Source organism: Euprymna scolopes, chromosome 46 (assembly GCF_053919585.1).
Source record: "Euprymna scolopes isolate OS-2025 chromosome 46, ASM5391958v1, whole genome shotgun sequence".
Taxonomy (NCBI): domain Eukaryota; kingdom Metazoa; phylum Mollusca; class Cephalopoda; order Sepiida; family Sepiolidae; genus Euprymna; species Euprymna scolopes.
The window spans coordinates 19,978,772-19,998,918 of record NC_136527.1 but is presented as its reverse complement, the minus strand read 5'-3'; the positions used below and the strand labels follow the sequence as shown (position 1 = coordinate 19,998,918).

Below are 20,147 nucleotides of genomic sequence, written 5' to 3'. Positions count from 1 at the left end.
GCAGGAAAACGGAAGACAATTCCACAGGCGTGCAGTTCTATGATATGATTTCTTTCCATGCAACACATATCTTCAACCCTCACTGGTCAATTGTTAAGACCTAAAAATATTGGAATCGTCCCATCACTACCATATTATAAATAGAAACATACAGTTATCAATTTCGACTTTTTTTTTTTTTTTTTTTTACAGGTCGTTTATTTCACAGCGACTTTTCCCTACTTGATGCTGATTGTCCTGTTCATCCGCGGTTTGACACTGGAAGGATATATGAAAGGAATCCTGTTTTACGTTATTCCCAAATGGGAAAAGCTCTTGAGCATCAAGGTAGGCGTTGTTTCTTTGCACATCGACTTCCCATGTTATGTATTTTGATGAACGAAAATTCTTAACTTGATATAAATAATAGATGGTGATGCTTTGAAATATAGTTTAAACATCAACGCTCTGATCCCCATCTGGCACCAATTGAAATGAGTGGCTCTCGTCTTGGAGGTTTTGACAAGCTTCTGGGCTTGACCGTTACTCCTAATCTGAAATGGAACACTTGCATCAAGGCCTCTGGAAAAATGATCGGATCTTTCTATCGATCCAGTAGATATCTCACTGCTGATGCAATTCTCTATCTATATAAGAGCCAAGTACGTCCAAGGATGGAGTACTGTTGCGACATCTGGGGAAAGAGCTGCTAGAAAGGGCTTGTCCTGCCTTGATAGTTCAAAATAGACTTTGTAGCCTCGTAGATGTCCTTTTCTCTTCCTTGCAACCTCTATCTCACAGAAGAGATGTTGCGAGTTTGTCTCTGCTTTATCATTTTCATGGTAAATGCTTGACTGAGCTTCAATCAATGGTACACCCTCGTCAGACTTTCACAAGAAACACTCGTCTAGCTGAAAACACTATCAATAATTCCCCATCACTCTTTATCTGTGCCTAAACGTAGATTCCATGAACAAAGCTTCTTTCTTAGAACTGCACGCCTGTGGAATTGTCTTCCGTTTTCCTGCTTTCCAGCTGACTACAATATGGTTCTCTTCAAGTCCAATGTAAACAAGTTCTTGATGAGCTGTTCCACTTAAGTTAATCAAATTTACCAAATTTCCATTACTAACGATTACTATATTGTCCAATTGACTACTGTACACTCTTAACCCTTATCCTCGAGTGGTCTCTGGGCCTTGGTAAGTGGTGATGTCTATATAAATTTATACTAACCTGGGTGCCTGGCATTGCCCGGGTGTTTAGAGGTGTTGAGCGCAAAAAAAAGTGGTAGTGGGCAGGTAGGTTCCAACTCGTACCGTGAAGAAAAAAGAATGTGAAAAAACAAAAACAAAGCAAAAAAACGTGACGTCTTTGCCGTTGCGTCAATATCAAAATTAAGTGTCAAAATTAAGGCTAATCAAGTTTTTGGCCAATTTTTCGATACCTATTATCCAAAAATTTGAGGTTTGAAGAGAGGCCACATCAGACCTGTAGGGTTGATGTGACGTTTCTTTTGGTTAAAAATAATTTTTTGTTCCCGGACGATGATCGGGTTGTGAAGGAATAAAAATTATTAATTTTTTTTTTGTCAATAAATTCTGAGCTAAGTCTGTTGAGATGGCGGCGGCAAAAGTGCCTTTGTAGCGAAAAGTTAAATCACATTCTAAACTTCAAAAGCGAAAAAGAATGCATAAAATATTTTAGCCAAAATACACAGGCGTTTGATCTGAAATAGCCGAAATCATAATTGTACAAGAACCAGAGAATTGGGGATTGCACACCCGCAATTGGCAAAACTATGAGCCAAGTTTGATCTGTGAGTTTGACAGTTGAAAAAGTCGGATTGTTTTTGATCTGAGAGGAACACACGCAGTGACTCGGCATTGTGTTTTAGAACAAAGAATAGGAAAAAATGAATTGTCCGAAATTTCAAAACAATAATACATATTTTTCTGACGTATCGAGAATTGTCATTTGGTGAATCAGGTCGAACGAAAATTGAAGTTATGAAATATTTTTGCTCGGATGGGAAAATGTGTTGTCCGATAAGTTCAAAGCGACAAATGCATTCTTGGTCTTTTGACTCAATCAAAATGTCTGATATAATGGAATGGCCGACAACCAGAACTTAATTCAAAGATAAACTAAAATTCCTTTGAATTATCAAAGCGAAAAATGAGATCAATAGATAATTTTAAAACAAATAAAATTGCGTGATTTACTTTAAGTCAAAGGAAAAATAATTAGTAAGCCAGGGAGGAGTAGAATAATACAACGTGTAAGTTGGGCGTTAATTAAAGGAGGAGTCAATCCAATTTTGGAAATGGACCAATGAAAAAGGGCCCTGTCGAAGTATAATCAACCAATGAGAAAAGGCCCCGTCGAATTATAATCAAGCAACTTGATTGGTCAATGACGAACATGGGTGTCGTCATCATTCCATAATTGTATTATAGAAGAAATGAAAAATCAGAGATTAAGTCAGAGTCCGGGTCTGAGATTGGGAATCAGTCAAAGAGAGCTAAGTCGAGTTGTTCCGTCTTGGCAGAATCACCTCTCCTCTCTCTCCCCCTCGCTTGTTGCCTGATAACTCAACGCTTATAACGTGTCGATCATTTAACGAGAATTACGCAAAGTCCGCGATACCGACCAGGTATTTCAACAACAGAAGCTCAGTTGTAGAACTAACTGCTTGCTTGAATTAATTGTCAACTATATGTATATGCTGTAAATACTACTTTTATGAATTTCCGAAATATATATTATATTAACCAACCTCCGGAGTTTTGTTGCTGATGTGCGTTGATCCCTATATGTGTATATTTCTTTATTTGCCATTTGTGACACCGTATCCATCAACGAACACCCAGGATAACTAGACGATCCACGGAGAACAGGCCTTGAGGACCGAGCATCCGAGAAGAATCCCCAATGCCTTAACGAAGAACTCACTGGGTGACGCGACGTACTAACAGTTGGCAGACCTGGTTGCCCAGTCGACATATCATAACTGGGCCGCGATCAGAGGTTCAAGGTCGTGTAAGGTCACGTTGCAAGGTCACGTACAAGGTCACACAATACGGGTTTCGTCACGTTCTGATGCGTCTGTCAAAAGTTTTTAACAGACATACACACACACACACACACAGATTTTTTTCCCTTTATATTATAGACTAGCGAGAGATACCCGGCGTTGCCCGGGTGTTTGGAGGTGTATGTGGAAACTCCGGGAGTGAGGGGGGGGGGTAAAAAAAAAAGTATGAGGATCGAACCCTAACCCTTGAGGCAAAGTTGTAAATTAAAGTGTGACAAAAAAAAAAAAAGTGCAACGTTAACGATTGCCCCACCGTGAGATGCTAACTGAAACACGTTTGAATTTATTTAATTACTTGGATTTGGCAGGTGCCCGTTTTAATGAGTTAATGAGGTCAAGTTTGACTGCGGGATTTTTATTTTCCCAACATGATATAGGGAAAAGACTAACCCACATGCGGCGAGCAACAAATGTTGAATATTTATCTTCCCGAAGTCGAGCAAATTAAATAGACAGGCGAGCTCCGTTGTTAACAGTGAGATATTACGATTTATGTGATATAAAAAGTTTTAAAAAGTTGTGAACCGACCAACCGCTTCTCTGAAAAAAGCTTTTTGTAGACATACAGAAAAAGCGAACACACATACATACATTTTCGCTTTTATATATATAGATTTTTCACAAAATCAAGACAATGATCAAAATGAGAGCATCAGGTTGTGTATTTTCATATTCGTTATAATTCTTTCGTGACTAGTTGGACAATTTCAAATATGTCATTAAAAAATATTCCAGAAAAGCCACTCTTCAGATGGTAAAATACACAAGGTGCCTTAAATAAGTTTCCAAGACTTTTTCGTACAGGCATTTAAAATTGTCGTAGACTCTTGAAAATTCTGTGTCTTATTGCTATACATCTTATAAGATGACTGAACTATTTTTATGATTTCAGGTTTAAATGAATAGCTACAGCAAGAATTAGATTGGTTCTTTGTTTGTTTTACGGCATATCAACCCTTTTCAGGTTATTTAATGATGAATCAAGTGATCTTGAAGAATTTTTTTTTTTTTTTTTTTTTAGTCGATTTCTGTTTAACCCACATGGAGTATATATTTTTTTTTTTTAAGTCAGATTCATAGTTGGGACCCTAACAGGTACTACCACTCCGGGTCAGAGTGGACCTGGGAGCAATAGCAATTAAAGGGTGGCTCCACACTCCCCAAAGCCTGCAAGCTTGGGCCTCATCATCGGATATAGTTTAAGGTCATATGCAGGACCGCAAGTATTAGAATACACCTTACTAAATGCAATCCAGACATGAGGACGTTTTAGAAAAACGATATGCAGTAAAATTCTGTTTTAAAATTTGGAAAAATACCATTTTGCATGAACCGAGCATCACTTTTTTTTTTTTTTTTTTTTTTAGGGGGAGGGGGTATAAGAGATTCAAGGAGGCTAGGAGTCTGAGGAATGATGAGAGGTGTGAAAGGAGTAAGGAAGTCGGAACACTATAGTTGATTAGCCAAATAATGAATTTCGTGGATAGGACTCTGTCGTATGTGTATGGAGACAATAAGTGCACATGTTGTGTTATCTAATGTGTGATCGTCTAATCACAGTTAACATTGTGTGTGATCGTCTAGCTGTTCTTTTTATTAAATGATATGTTCATATGCCGTGTGTGTTTGGTACATGTATTTTTCTACATACCTTAGTCGTCGATGTTGGTCCATCTGAATTCATCTCGTCTTGGAGGGAAGACTGGTACCTTTTGGACGAAGATTCATTTCACTCAAAGACAAGGAATTTGTTTTATAGTTTATTTCACTTTCCAGATGTCTCGCAGAAGGATGGAAAGTGAATCTCTGGCCTGCATGGTTTCTCTTGGTCTCATTTCTACACACGTCAGCGCCCCCCGCCCCCTCCAGTGAAGGGGAGGAGACGTCTCTAAAGCTGTCTGTCGCCTTCTTAGCCCAAACCAAATCTCCACGATTCAGCTAACCTGATCACGTGACTCACACGCAATCCGATCAGCTGATCCTGACTTCCGGTCAACGTGTCTACAATATAATTTACACACCTCCCTCCCTCTCTCTCCCCCCCTCTCTCTCTCTCTATCCATTCTCTAACACAATTATTAACAAGGAAGATGCAAAAGATTTGCGTGAAGTTTTTCCTAAAGGTGCTACATCCTGTCCGACTATTTGAACAAGATGAGCATCAAAACTGTTACCCTTATAGTTCAGACCTTGTTCCCTTACACTTTTGCTAAGCTCAAGGAAAATGAGGCTGTCCTTGTGCGACACTTGAGATGAAAGAGGCTGTGATGAGGGTAATTGGCATGTGTCTTCTAAAAACTGTTAGAACGATATAAGTGCATTGCAGCCAGTGGAGATTACTTTGAAGGGGACTAGAGATTTATGTGTGCACTATCAATAAAAGTGTCATACGAAAATGTCTGGAAACTTATTTAAGGCACCTCGTGTGTATTTCTTGCAGCCGTATAATGGCACAGTGTATACTTCTTGCGGCCGTATAATGGCACAGTGTATACTTCTTGCGGCCGTATAATGGCACAGTGTATACTTCTTGCGGCCGTATAATGACACAGTGTATACTTCTTGCGGCCGTATAATGGCACAGTGTATACTTCTTGCAGCTCTCGAGTATGAGTTAATGTTATGTTTTTAGATAGTGGTGTGGTTCTCGATTAACTGTCAGATATATACGCGAGAGTCAAACAATGGAACAGTCTATAATTCTTGGAGTGTATAATGGAGTAGTGTGTAATGCTAATAGTATATGGCAGGGTGGTGTACAACACTACCAGCGGTGTGGCGTATAACGCCTGGAGCACATGGTGGGGTGGCGTATAACGCTTAGAGCGCATGGCATGGCATGGCATGGCAGTGTGGCGTATAATGCTTGGAGCGCATGGCACGGCAGTGTGGCGTATAATGCTTGGAGCGCATGGCACGGCAGTGTGGCGTATAATGCTTGGAGCGCATGGCACGGCAGTGTGGCGTATAATGCTTGGAGCGCATGGCACGGCAGTGTGGCGTATAATGCTTGGAGCGCATGGCACGGCAGTGTGGCGTATAATGCTTGGAGCGCATGGCACGGCAGTGTGGCGTATAATGCTTGGAGCGCATGGCACGGCAGTGTGGCGTATAATGCTTGGAGCGCATGGCACGGCAGTGTGGCGTATAATGCTTGGAGCGCATGGCACGGCAGTGTGGCGTATAATGCTTGGAGCGCATGGCACGGCAGTGTGGCGTATAATGCTTGGAGCGCATGGCACGGCAGTGTGGCGTATAATGCTTGGAGCGCATGGCACGGCAGTGTGGCGTAAAACGCTTAGTTTGACTAATGTCAAATACACTTATATTTTATCCTCTAATCATGTTTTACAATATATTTATCAAAATCCAAAACCAAGCTCCTATCTTTACATCATTAACGCTCTGATCCCTATCTGGCATGAATTGAAATGGATGGCTCTCGTCTAGGGGAAGCTCCATGTTTTGATAAGCTTCTGGGCTTGACCTTTACTCCTGACCTGAAATGGAACACGTACATCAAGTCAGTTGCCAAGGCCGCTGGAAAAACGGAGAGATCCTGATGCAGTTCTCTATCTATATAAAAGCCAAATACGTCCAAGGATGGAATACTGCTGCCATATCTGGGTAGGAGCTGCTAAAAACAGCCTATCCTGCCTTGACAGAGTACAAAATAGACTTTATGGCTTAGTGGGGGATGCCCTTTTCTCTACCCTGCAACCTCTTTCCCACAGAAGAGACGTAGCGAACCTGTCTTTGTTCTATCGTTATTTCCATGGCAAGTGCTCGTCTGAGCTCCATTCTCTGGTCCCCCCTCACCAATCTTTTTCAAAAAACACCCGACTAGCTGAAACCACCGTCAATAATTTCCCCCACTCCTTATCTGTGCCTAAATCAAAACAAAGATTCCATGAACAGAGCTTCTTTCTTAGAACTGCACGCATGTGGAACTCTGTTCTGCTTGCCTGTTTCCCTCCCGACTTCAACCTGGATGTCTTCAAGTCCAACACAAATTCCTGATAAACCTCCCCCTTAAGTAATGACACTTTATCAATTCTCCAATACTATTACTACACTATCCCATTGATTACTGTACACACAATAACCCTTATCCCCGAGTGGCTCTTGGGCCTTGATAAGTGGTGACTCCATGAAAAAAAAAAAAAAAACTTTGTGGCTTAGTTAGGATGCTCTTTTCTTTTCCCTGCAATCTCTCCCCCACAGAAGAGACGATGTGAGCCTGTCTTTGTTTTATCGTTACTTCCATAGCAAGTGCTCGGCTGAACTCCAATCTCTGGTCCTCCCCCCTCGCCAGTCTTTCACGAAAAACACCCGTTTAGCTGAAACCACTGTGAAAAATTTTCCCCACTCTTTATCTGTGCCTAAATCAAAACGTAGATTCCATGAACAAAGCTTCTTTCTTAGAACTGCACGCCTGTGGAACTCTGTTCCGTTTGCCGGTTTCCCACCTGAATACAGCCTGGATGTCTTCAAGTCCAACATAAACAAATTCCTGATGAACCGCCCCCTTAAGTAAGCTAACGTACTGTACATGTAATAACCCTGTTCCCCGAGATGCTTCCGTGTCTTGATAAGTGGTGACCACCTTGTAAGAAAAAAAAAATTAATTTCAATGTAATAATTCCGTCGTATATTCTCTTATGTTTATCCGATATCATTTTATTTTTGTTATTATTTATTGTATTGTATTGTATCGGGGGAACTGGTATGAATTGGTATGAAAGGTTTTCCCTACATTGACCGATTGCTACAAAAGCAATGGTCTGATATGTGGGGTTGCTCCCACATATTACTTTGATTGCAGTATCTGCCAGAACAGATACTACACTTTGGGCCAGGATTTTTTTTCTGTTATCAAAGGCCAAACAGAAAATAGGCGAACCTTTTTTCTGTTTGGATTTATTTGCTTCCCCACTGAGCAAATTAGGCACAAGGCCGTTTTTTAATGTGGAGGGAGGGGGGAGGGAAAGGGGGACCAGCTCCCGAGAGGTGGGAAATGGGAGCTGGATAGTAACTGTGGTCGTAGGGTGATCCCTACCTTGACCAAGTTCAGATATGTGGGGTTACCCCCACATATGGTCTTTGCTAGCCATAGCTAGTCTTTGCTTGCAGCATCTGCCGGAACAGATACTACACTTTGGGCCTGTTGAACCTTTTTTCTGTTCCTATTTACAATGCCTCCCCACGGGACTGAGTTAGACACCAGGGTCGTTTTTTAATGTGGAGAAAAGGAACAAAAATAAAAATTGTCTCAGTCGTGAAGGATTCCTCCTCCACTGACAGAGAACAAGAAATTGAAGTGCAGCTGCAGCATCTGAAGAACAGATACTACACTTTGAGATATTAAATCTTTTATTCATGTTAAAAAATACAGTCAAAATCAACGATGAACAAAAAACTTAGGCACATGGCCAAGTCAAAAGGGGGGATTGTGGGGGTCGTTGGTCATCCTTGTCACTCCAGAACTAAACAAAGTCAAAAGTTTCTCCCAGCTAGTATCTTCTTTCACCATAATACCGCATTCACCCTTTCATATTGGGGGACGTCCTACTTAACTCCCAATTTTTAAAACATTTTTTATTGACGTGTAAAAACAAAAAAGATAACAATAAAATGGTACGATAATTAATTTGTGTCGAGGGCGGGGGAAGAAAAAACAAAAGGTGATTAGTAGGACCCTCCCAACCCCGTCTAGTTGATAAACTGCCCGTTCCACTGGGTTTGTAAAAGGAACCTCGCTTCTGCGGGTCAGTCTCTAGGTGGGGATGCCCTCTAGATGGGGATGAATGGAGAAAAGACCTTTTTGTGGGTAAGGGGTGGAGGTTAGTTTGTATTTCTTTTTCTCCAAGATGGGTAAAATTTAGAGGAAGGGGTGAAAACAAAAATTGCAGGTAAGAGGGGATGGGGATCTTGGAAGCTTCCTAATCGGGGAGGGATGGAACACACATTCAGCTAGCTGAGAGGCTACTTGTTTAATTTTACTTTACAGAACTGCGCGTTCCACACCTAGGCGGGGAACACGTATTCAAATTTGGCTCCTCTTCGTACACACAGACTTGCCATATGTATCCATCTTCTGTCAAATGCTGTGCGATGCAGCCTTCTTCTATCACATCTGATCTTCACCCGTAGTTGGTGTTTAAAGAAAGCGATCAGATCTTGATCAGAAAAAGACAACACCCCCCGGCAACCTTGCAGACGCGACGTTCAAATCACCATTCTTGCCACAGCCAGGATCGTAACGTAGACCATTTGTCTTTCCCGGTCCCACGGCGGCCTCACGTTGTCCACAACATTGGATACAGTAATTGGGCGAGGATGCTCAGGATCGATGCGAGCCGTCACTCCACTGACATATGACCAGTACTGGCGGAGTTCGCGGCAATCGAAGAAAGCGTGATCCGTAGTTTCCACGGCCGTTGTCCCACAACGGGGACAATCAGGCGACTCCAAAAACCCGGAACTGCATTGTATGTTGTTGAGTGGAAGTGCATTTCGGGCCAATCGCCAGGTCAGAGAGAACTCCGAATTGTTCAGATGACTCGAACCTGGCACCCAGCTCCACGCGGAGCGGATCTCACTCTGCTGCCACCCCAAACGCGCGCATAGCGGGTCGTCGGCGGTCCCCTTCACTAGATCCCTGTGGAGTTCCCTACGGGTAGCAGTCACAAGGTCACTGGACCTTGGTAGTCGTTTTAGCATGGCTCGGCACTCTTTCATGTAGGCAGATTCTCCCCGCGGCCTGCGATGGCTCTCGATGGAAGGGTCGAGAACGAGGTCGGGGAAGGCGGCAGTAACCACGGGGTGCCACGGTTGGTCCTCCTGCATATAGTGGCTCAGGAAGGCCAGCCTCTCAGCATCTCGATGACACTTCAAGTCCGGCATTCCCAAGCCTCCCTCACACGGACGTTGAATACAGACCTGTCTACTCACCCAGTGTCTTCCTCTGTCCCAAAGGAGCGAGGACAAGAGTTCGACAAGAGCTTTTAGGTGTTGTGCAGGCAGGGGAAGTATGGCCAGTCGGTAAAGGATGAGAGGAAAGACGTAAGTGGCGCATGCCTCAGCTCTACCCTTTAAGGAAAGTTTCCTAGGAAGCCACGAATTGACTGCAGCCTCCACCTTTGACTGTACCTCCAACCAATTCTTGTCAAGCTGGAGACCCGGTCCAAACCACACGCCGAGGATCCGGACCGGGCCATCTGTCCAGCTGAAGGGCGCCGGGAGGTTTGCGTTGCCACTCCATGCGCCCAACCGCAGTCCTACCGACTTGTTGCGGTTTATCTTGGCCCCCGTGATTCTTTCGTACTGTGTGAGTGCCTCCGACACGACCTCAATGTCTCTGAAGCCCGACACAAAGACCGTGACGTCATCGGCAAACGCGGATACCTTGGCAGCTGAGACGCCAGGCAGAGCCATTCCACGCAGGGCCGAATTTGCCTCCCCATGTCTCAGCTTGCGGAGAAGAGGCTCCAAAGCCAGGACATAAAGCAGGGGCGACAGCGGACAACCCTGACGAACCGACCGAGAGATAACAAAGGGTTTTGAGTGCTTTCCGTCGACTTGCACGACAGCCATGGGCTGTCGATACATTATGGAGATCCACTTGCAAAAGTCCGGTTTAAAACCGGCGGCCTCTAAGACAGATGCCAGGAAACGATGGTCGACCCTATCGAAAGCTTTGGACTGATCTAAGTTGATCAGCGCGGCTTCCGTGTCGTCATCTATTCCCCCCTCTAGGATCGTGCGGATCAGGTGCAAGTTGTTCTGAATCGATCTCCCCTTCACAGCGTAGTTCTGTTCCGGTTCAACCAACTCGTCGATAACAACCTGCAGCTGATTTGACAGGACCTTGGCCAAAATCTTCAACTCTGTGTTTAGCAGAGTTATGGGCCTGTAGTCGTCTAACTCTTCCCCTCCATGCCCGTCACCTTTCTTCAGCAATGTGATCACTCCCTTGGTCACCTGCCCTGGGATGGATCCCTGAGCAAACCAATGGTTGAACATATCCGTCAGAAGAGGCAGAAACATGGGCGACAGCCTCAAGTACAGTTCGTATGGCAGACCATCAAGTCCTGGCGATCTGTCACAGCTGACCTGCTTCAGCGCAGTAAAGACCTCCCGCTCCGTCACCCGGCCCTCGCAACCAGCCGCTCTAGCCGCCTCGAGGCGGGGAGAGTCGGCCAAATAGTCGCTAAACTCAAGGACCGGAAGATCGGGCTGCTGCGTAAAACACTCCTCGAAATGTTTTCGAAACCCCTCGCAGATCTCCCGAGTCGATTCCAGGGTGCGTCCATCCGGATGTTTGACTTTCGCGATGTATTTGTCCGAGACACGCTTAGAAACCTCACGGCGCACGTCTGCATCAGAATTGACTGCTTCGTTGCCTATCTTTCTAAGCCTAGCTCTAACTACTTGGCCTTCGTAACGCTCGCTAGTCTCGCGTAGAAGGTCCTGTTTAGCTAGTTCCTGACTAACCCTATCACCCTCCCCCGTAGCCTGGGCTAGTTTCTGCTCTAGCTTCTTCTTCGTCTTGGCCTTATCTAGTGCGAGGCGCTGGGCATACTTGACGGAGAAGCTTCTGATCTTGGCTTTGAGACCTAACCACCACTTACTCCCGGTAACCGCCCCCACTAGTGCCTTTTTAATCAATTCTCTTAACTGATCTTGGAAGTCTTGCATCTCCAGAAGGGAGGTGTTTAACTTCCAGTACCCCACTAACTTAGGCCTATTTCCTAGCTTCAGCCGGGCCATAACTAATTTATGGTCTGTCTGGCCTAGCCAAGTGAACGTGGGACAAAATAAGAAGTCTACTTCGCCTCTCCTAACTAACACTTTTTCTGTTTATTAAAAAGAAAATACAACTATATATGGGTCATGAAATTGGATTCATTTGCAAAAGATCTAGCTAATTTGCATATTCTTTTAAACATTCATTTTAATTAATTACTTATTAGTTTTTGTCGGTTTTCTTATGGGATAATCATCTTTAGTTAACTATTACGTGTAATTATATTTATGCAGATATTCTACATGATTTATACTTGCATAATATTTGCGTAAAAAGCTTATAGTAAACACAAACCTTTCTATATATATATATATATATATATATATATATATATATATTTTTTTGTTTAAAAAATGTTGCTTACCAAACACCTGACAGTTTTGTCTACACGCATGAAACTTAATATATAGGGTATTCAAACCCAAGTGAAACTTTATAATTGGGTTTTAACCAGGGAAAATCAGTGTAAAAATAAAAAAACAAAAACAAAAAAAAAAACGGAATTTGCCAGGTGAAGGTCGAGTGGCGGCATTACGAATATGCATGCGTAACGTAATAGCTATTTAGCTATTGTTTTAATTTTTGAACCTTGCAGCAAACATGTCTCCATAGCCTAGGCATTAACGTCAGAGGAAAAAGTAAATCATAAGCTAAACGTTTTGGTTTCGATTCTTAGTGCTAGTGCACGAGTCAATTTAAATTTCTGCGCGTCAGTACAGTTGGAAGCAGGGACCCGGAAGGGAATTCCAAAGTCTAGCGGTTCTGGGGAAGAAACTACTGGAGTATAAGGCTCTCTTGAGATCTAGGGATCTCAACTGTGAAAGGGTGGAATTTTGCTTTTTGTCGGGTATTTACGTCGAGGAGGTACAAGTGCTTGCAGTTCGTCAGAGCATTCATCGTTAAAGTACTTGTAGAACAGGCAGAGGGATGCAACATTTCGTCGATGGGACAGAGGCTGAAGCTTAGATGACAGTTCAGGACCTATCAGGTTGGCAACTCTCTTTAGGTTTAGGCCTATATATATATATATATATATATATATATATATGTCTTGCAAAAACTTTGACAGATGAATCCTGACAAGATCGGTATCATTTGGAAACTCGACGTCTCGGACGACAAATATTGAAAAATTGGTCAAAAACATTAATTCCTTCACCCTAAAGTCTGCCGTTTTGTACAAGGAGGGGTCGATTTTTTTTTTTTTTTTTTTTTTTTTCACGGACATTTTAGTAAGTCCTCTTCGCCGTTGGATTGACTTCGGTTAATTTCAACGTTTTTGACTTCCGGTTGCGTCATGGAGACATTGGCTAAGACGTCAGATTTTCTTTTACTTTTTTTTTTCCACCTTTGGGGCATGAGTTCGAGCCCACCTGCCAACTACCTTTTTTTTTTTTTTTTTTTTTTTTTTTTTTTTTTTTTCCACCTCAACACACACCTCCAAACACCTGGGCACTCAGCCAAAAAATAATAAAATACGAAAATATAAAAATAAATACAAAATCTGCAGTAATCAAAATATCAGATTTAAGCATATTTTACGACCGGGCAATGCCGGGTGGCCTTCTAGCATCCATATAAACCTGAATTTTTATTCTTTCTGTTTTAGGTTTGGGCCGATGCTGCCACACAGATCTTTTATTCCCTCGGACCAGCTTACGGTTCTCTCCTCACTATGGCGAGTTATAACAATTTTAACCATAACTGTTACAGGTAAGTGAAGTTAGACATAAAATCTACATGAAATCAGAATTATAAAAGTTAGACCCAAATAGCAAACTTTACTGCATAAGTCTGGGAGTAATTTTAAAGTTTTGTCTCATACACCAATAATTACCGATAATCGAAACCGTTATTTTTATTTATCTATCATCTGTAAAGCCATTTTTCTTTTTTTTCCATCTCATCGCTTAGCAACAATCTGTTGCCAGGGACGCTGGGAAAATGGTTGGATCCTTCTACTGCTCCAGAAGATATCCACAACTGATGCAAAGATAAAGAGTGGGGAAAATTATTGACAGTAGTTTCAGCCAGACGGGTGCTTCTCATGAAAGATTGGCGAGGGGGGATGAGGGATTGGAGCTCAGACGAGCACTTGCCATGGAAATAACGATAAAACAAAGACATGCTCGCAACGTCTCTTCTGTGGGAGAGAGGTGGCAGGGAAGAGAAAAGTGCATCCCCCACTAAGCCACAAAATCTATTTTGTACTCTGTCAAGGCAGGATAGGCTGTTTTAGCAGCTCCTGCCCAGATGTGGAAGCAGTATTCCATTCTTGTAGTCGTCCTCCTTTGATCTTTTTTTCAAAGCTTCAATATTTTCAACACCCTGAGTATTCTGCACATATGTCCTCTACGTACATCCTTGTAGTTGCCAAACTTCTGGCATTGTAAAGGCTTTTGAAGAAAATCGCCCTTTTTATACTATTTTGTCAGCTGCTGATGATATGACGTATTGAGGTTTTGTTTGGAGTGCGGGCTCATAAACGAATTCAGTACCACACGTTTACATACTCTGAAATGTGTGTGTGTGTATTGTGTGCACATTTCCAACTCTTTTTACATCCTAGTTGAATGTACTGACCTTGCCACAAGAAAACTATGCTAAGTGGAAAACAATATGGAGGACCTTTTTGAAAGTCAACCCAATAAATATCTTAATATATAAAAGTAAATCTATATCTGAAAATCTAAAAAAACCTAAAGAGATCCAAAGATATAAATTATAAATACAACATCTGAAATATGCACACACCTAACAACTAATCTCTTTTGAAAAACCCTTCCGACTTTCCATGGCCAAAAAAAAAGGGCTGAAAAAGTCGTTAAACCCATCCAGTCCAACTCTTTTTATCAATATTAAAGTTTTTGACTTTGAGATGAAAAAGTCAACCCAATGAATATCCTATCATACCTAAAAAGCACCTAAAAAGCAAATCTATATATGAACATCTAATGTTAGCAGACTTGAACAATTATAGTTTTTGTATCGTCTGTTTTACAAGTGCCCATAGCACAACGGATAACATGTGTGCAGTCAGCACCAACCCTATTCAGGGTTTAACCGGCTTCCTCCAAAGGAGGAAGTTTCATAGGAGTATAAAATTCACGCGCAGTCTCCAGTCGCATGTATATCCCCATTAGGGAAAATGACGACGTTAGGTTTTTGCAACTTTTTGCAGGGAAGTGTCGACGTCCTCCTACATACAGCACCTGGTATTCCCAAATTGGTCACTCATTTTAGTAATGACCAGGCTCAACGTTGCTTAACTTCGGTGATCTGATGGAAACCGGTGTGTCAACGTGATTATACTGTATATAACGGATAACATGCTGGGTAATAATCCGTTTTCCGTTGGAGGTTCATAATAAAATGCCGATTACCTCAATCTAGAAAGATGTCTTACATGAAATAATTTGTAAGGAAATATTCTGTATTGATTACGTTATTATAACTAGATCTATTTAATTTCACTTTATGAACAACTATTATATGGTTACATCCTATTTTGATCACCTAAATTACATAGTGATATAGGTCATTTGTTTTTATAATTGATACTTTAACATGTTTTTGTTTTTAACTTTATTTTTTGTTGCCCGGGGAAACGCCGGAACATAGGCTCTGCTAGCATTGATATAAGCAACATCCTCATTTCATTATAATTTTGTTTATTGGATTGAAAAGATATTCCAATTAGGTTCTCTAAAAAATATTCATTTTTTAAATTAACTTTGCACTCGTTTTCATCCCCATCTGTTTATATCTTTGATACCATCTATTTGGTCTCCTCTTTCTATTCGTCTTTTATTTTCTGGCCCTGTCGGTGGGGCATTAGAATACACCGATTACCCCCCTGCAGAGGGTAAAAGTCCCTCAATGGGGGTCCTGGATATGACCTTAAACTATATCCAGCGGTGAGGCCCCAGCTTGTGGGCTTTGGAGAGTGTGGAGCCACCCTTTAATTACCATTGCTCCCAGGTCCACTCTGACCCGGAGTGGTAGTACCTGTTAGATGTTCATATATAGATTTGCTTTTTAGGTATGATAGGATATTCATTGGGTTCCAACTATGGGTTTCTAGTTAAGAAACCGACTTGAAAACAACAAATATATTCTATTAAAATTTTTTCTTCAAAATCTTTGGATTCGGCATTAAATAACCCGAAAAGGGTTGATATGCCGTAAAACAAAAAAAACAAAAACAACCAACCTTTTTTCTGCAGTTTTTTACTTTCAAATTTTCTAATTCATTTTTTTTTTTATTTTCCCTATTCTATTCGTAACTTCCGCCTGCTCCTTATTTTCTTCTCTTCTCACTCTTCCTTCCATATAAGAAAAAAAAAAAAAAAAACTATAATAAAAAAGATGACCAACACTATCTTTGCCTTTTCCGCTTTTTCCTCCTCCTCCTCCTGGAAATTAAAACAAAAAAAAACGTATTAATCGGTATAGAAAAAACAAAGACTATTGAAACATTTTAATGCTGAAAACCTACATTTTAAATCGTAAAATAAAAGATACCTTGAATAAGTTTCCAGTTTTTTGGGTTTTTTTTTTTTTTTTTTTTTTTTTTTTTTTTTTTTTAGACATTTAAAATTGTCGTCGGCATTTAAAAATTCAGTATATTATTGCTATACATCTTAGGAGATGACTAACCAGCTTTAATGATTTTGGGTTCAAATGAACAGCTACAGCAGGAATTGAAATACACTCTACTAAAGCCGTTACAACTGGTGAATTTCAAGAATGCAACCTGAACATGAGAACACTTTCGAAGAACGATATGCAATAAAATTGTTTTAAACTTCCGCAAAAATTGCCACAGAAACGTATGGAATGCTTCAGACTGCTTTTGGACCATCTTGCATGAATCACGCATCAGTTTTTGAGTGGCATAAGAGATTCAAGGAAGGCAAGGAGTCTGAGGAATGAGGCGTGGGAGGAGTAATGAAGTCAGAACACCAGAGTTTATTGGTCAAATAAAGAATTTCATGTATAAGGACAATCGTGTATCTACAGAGGCAATAAATGCACAGTTTGATGTCAGTGTGGGAACTGTACACAAAATTATTTGCAAGGAACTGAAAATGAGGAAGATTTATGCGAATGCACCATCCACGACCCCATCTTTGTCACAGAGTATTTGGCTAAGATAGGCATCATGACAGTTCCTCGTCCTCCTAATAGTTCAGACTTTGCTCCATGTGACTTTTGGTTATCCCTAAGCTTAAGGAAAACAGTCTATGAGGAATGATGAGAGGTGTGGGAGGAGTAAGGAAGTCAAAGCAAGAGAGTTGATTGGCCAAATAAAGGATTTCATGGATAAGGACCGTCGTGTGTCTAGAAACAATAAGTGCACATTTTGATGTCAGTGTGGGAACTGTACACAAAATTATTCGCGAGGAACGGAATATTTGCGAAAAGTTTGTCCGAAGGGTGCTCAGAGATCAGATTATCTGACCATGATGGGCATCAAGACAGTTCCTCACCCACCCTATTGTCTAAACCTTGCTCCATGTGACTTTTGACTATCCCTAAGCTTAAGGAAAACAAAGGCTCTTATTATGAGACAATTGAGATGAAAGAGGCTGTGGTGTGGGTCATGGGCACCCTTGCACAAAAGGACTTCCATGGGGCCTTCCAGAAGTTGTTGGAATGGTACAAACAATATGTATTTAGGCAAGCCCGTTCCACAGCAGATATCCTAACTGTGAACATATATACCGTTCACTGGACAAAAAGGGAGGGTAGAGCGGTAGCCCTCGATATATCTAAGGCTTTTGACAGGATATGGCACGATGGTCTTCTAATGAAAATTAGATCATATGGTATCACTGGAAGAATACATAATATAATTAAATCCTTAAGAGAAAAATCCGAGTTGTCCTTGACGGTCGTACATCTAAACAATGACATAAATGCAGGAGTTCCTCAGGGGTCTATCCTTGGACCTCTATTATTCCTGATATTCATAAATGACCTCCCTGATAAAATTGTTTCGGAGATGGGTATATTTGTTGATGACACCACTCTCTATAACAGGCACGACAGGAAAACAAATGAACACATATCTAAGGAAATGGCAGAAATACTAGAGAATGACCTCCAATCTGTAGTGGAATGGGGACAAAAATGGATGGTCACATTCAATGCTGCTAAGACTAAGCTTGTTTCCTTCAATAACTACAAGAAACCTTCTCTACCACCAATAGCCATGGCCATGGCTGAAAGTACTTCTTTAAATTCCTCGGCCTAATGTTTACAGGGAACATGAACTGGAATGGATACATTGAGAGCATTGCCAAGGCTGCTGCAAAGAAGGTAAGCTCTCTACCGTGCTAGGAAACTACTTACCCCCTCAAAGTATCCTGTACCTTAATAAGGCCACCATTCGCCCATATATGGAGTACTGTTGTCATATTTGTGCTGGTGCATCTGCTGCTTGTCTCTCACTCCTGGACAAGGTTCAAAAGAGAGTCGCCAGCCTGATAGGTCCTGAACTGTCATCTAAGCTTCAGCCTCTGTCCCATCAACGAGATTTTGCATCCCTCTGCCTGTTCTACAAATACTTTAATGGTGAATGCTCTGACGAACTGCAAGCACTTGTACCTCCTCGACGTTACTACTCCCGACAAGCAACGAAGTCCTACCCCTTTATAGTAGAGATCCCTAGGTGTAAGAAAGCCTTTTACTCCAATAGTTTCTTCCCCAGAACTGCAAAACTTTGGAACTCCTTTCCGGGGTTTTGCTTTCCCAACTGTACTGACATGCAGAAGTTCAAATGTAATGTGAACAAACATCTTGCTACTGATCTCCCTTCATAATGTCCCCGCAACTTATGTCCTCTATAGTAGCCCCCTACTTCAAAGGTCCTGGATATGACCTAAAACTATATCCGATGGTGAGGCCCCACCTTGCGGGCCTTGGGGAGTGTGGAGCCACCCTTTAATTGCCATTGCTCCCAGGTTCATTCTGACCCAGAGTGGTAGTACCTGTTAGGATCCCAACTATGGGTTAAATAGAATCTGCCCCCCCCCCCCAAAAAAAATATACTCCCTTAAAAATCGTTCCTCAAAATAACTAGATTCGGCATTAAATAACCTGAAAAGGGTTTATATGCCGTAAAACAAAAACAACCAACCAAACAACCTACTTCAAAGTGCCACTGTGTCCTGTTTGGGGTGAAAAATTTAATAATAAAAAAAAAAGTGAATTGCAGCCGGAGAAGATTACTTCCTAAGGGACTAGTTTCATGTGTGTACTATCAATAAAAGTGGCCATACGAAAAAAATCTAGAAGCTCATTGAAGTCGCCTCGTTTATTTAAAACCTGTTCAAATATAATCGTTAATATGTACTAACTACTAAGCAGTGTGCTTACTGACCAACCTAACCAACTCGTATTTGAACACTTAAAATATATTAATATACTGCAATAGTGAAAACTTAATGTTACATGATTAAAAAGAAATTATTTTTTTTTCTCTATCTCTCCATAGCGAAACGTTATGTGATGTGTAAAACGTCATTCGTACACATTAATAGTGACGTCATCATTTCGTGTGTTTGTGTTAATTTCTATGAATAAGCGTTCGTGTTATAATTGTGGTATTATTATACAAACACCGTGACAGCGTTAGGGTTAGGATTAGGGTTGGGGTTGGGGTTAGGGTTTAGGGTTAGGGTTTAGGGTTGGGGTTGGGGTTGGGGTTAGGGTTAATTCGCTGTCACGGTGTTTGTATAGTTTTACCATAATTGTTAATAGAGTAAGTTTTTTTTTTTTTTTTTTTTTTTTTTTTGCTACGGATAAAAAATAATATAAAACTTTTCGTAAAATAAATAGATTTTTATTAACGAACTGCACAGACCATAGTTAATAAAATTATTTTTAACGTCTTCTGTTAACACATGTGTTTAAAGATAATGTTCCTTACAAGCCCCCGTACAATTTTTGAAAAAAAAAAAAAAAAAAAAACGCAAAACATAAGGACCACCCTCTATCATTTTAAATAATAAAATCAAAGATTTTTTTTTTTTAAGGCCGAATTTGGATTTACAATTTTATCTCAAGTCTTCTATTCTCTTGTGTGAATATTTTTTTTTATTATTGGAAACCTGTTATTAAAAAAATCCATTTAAACTTCATATCGCGTAATATTTGAATTTAATGTCATTTAAAGAAAAATTATTTTTTAGGATTGCTTTTTTTTTTTTTTTTTTTTTTTTTTTTTTTCTTTTTGTACTCTTGCATAATTTGACC

At 41.0% G+C, this 20,147-nt stretch overlaps 1 protein-coding gene and 1 pseudogene across 1 annotated transcript in view; one reads left to right on the top strand and one right to left on the bottom strand.

Moving 5' to 3' along the window:
* The window catches only part of LOC145271278 (sodium-dependent proline transporter-like), a 161,583-nt gene that overhangs the window by 91,461 nt on the left and 49,975 nt on the right, over positions 1–20,147 (top strand). Inside the window, exons 7-8 of the mRNA XM_080126832.1 lie at positions 193–327; positions 13,495–13,598. Coding sequence (XP_079982958.1) covers positions 193–327; positions 13,495–13,598 — 239 coding nt within the window. The remainder of the gene's footprint in view (positions 1–192; positions 328–13,494; positions 13,599–20,147) is intronic.
* Positions 15,086–15,204, bottom strand: LOC145272025 (5S ribosomal RNA; annotated as a pseudogene).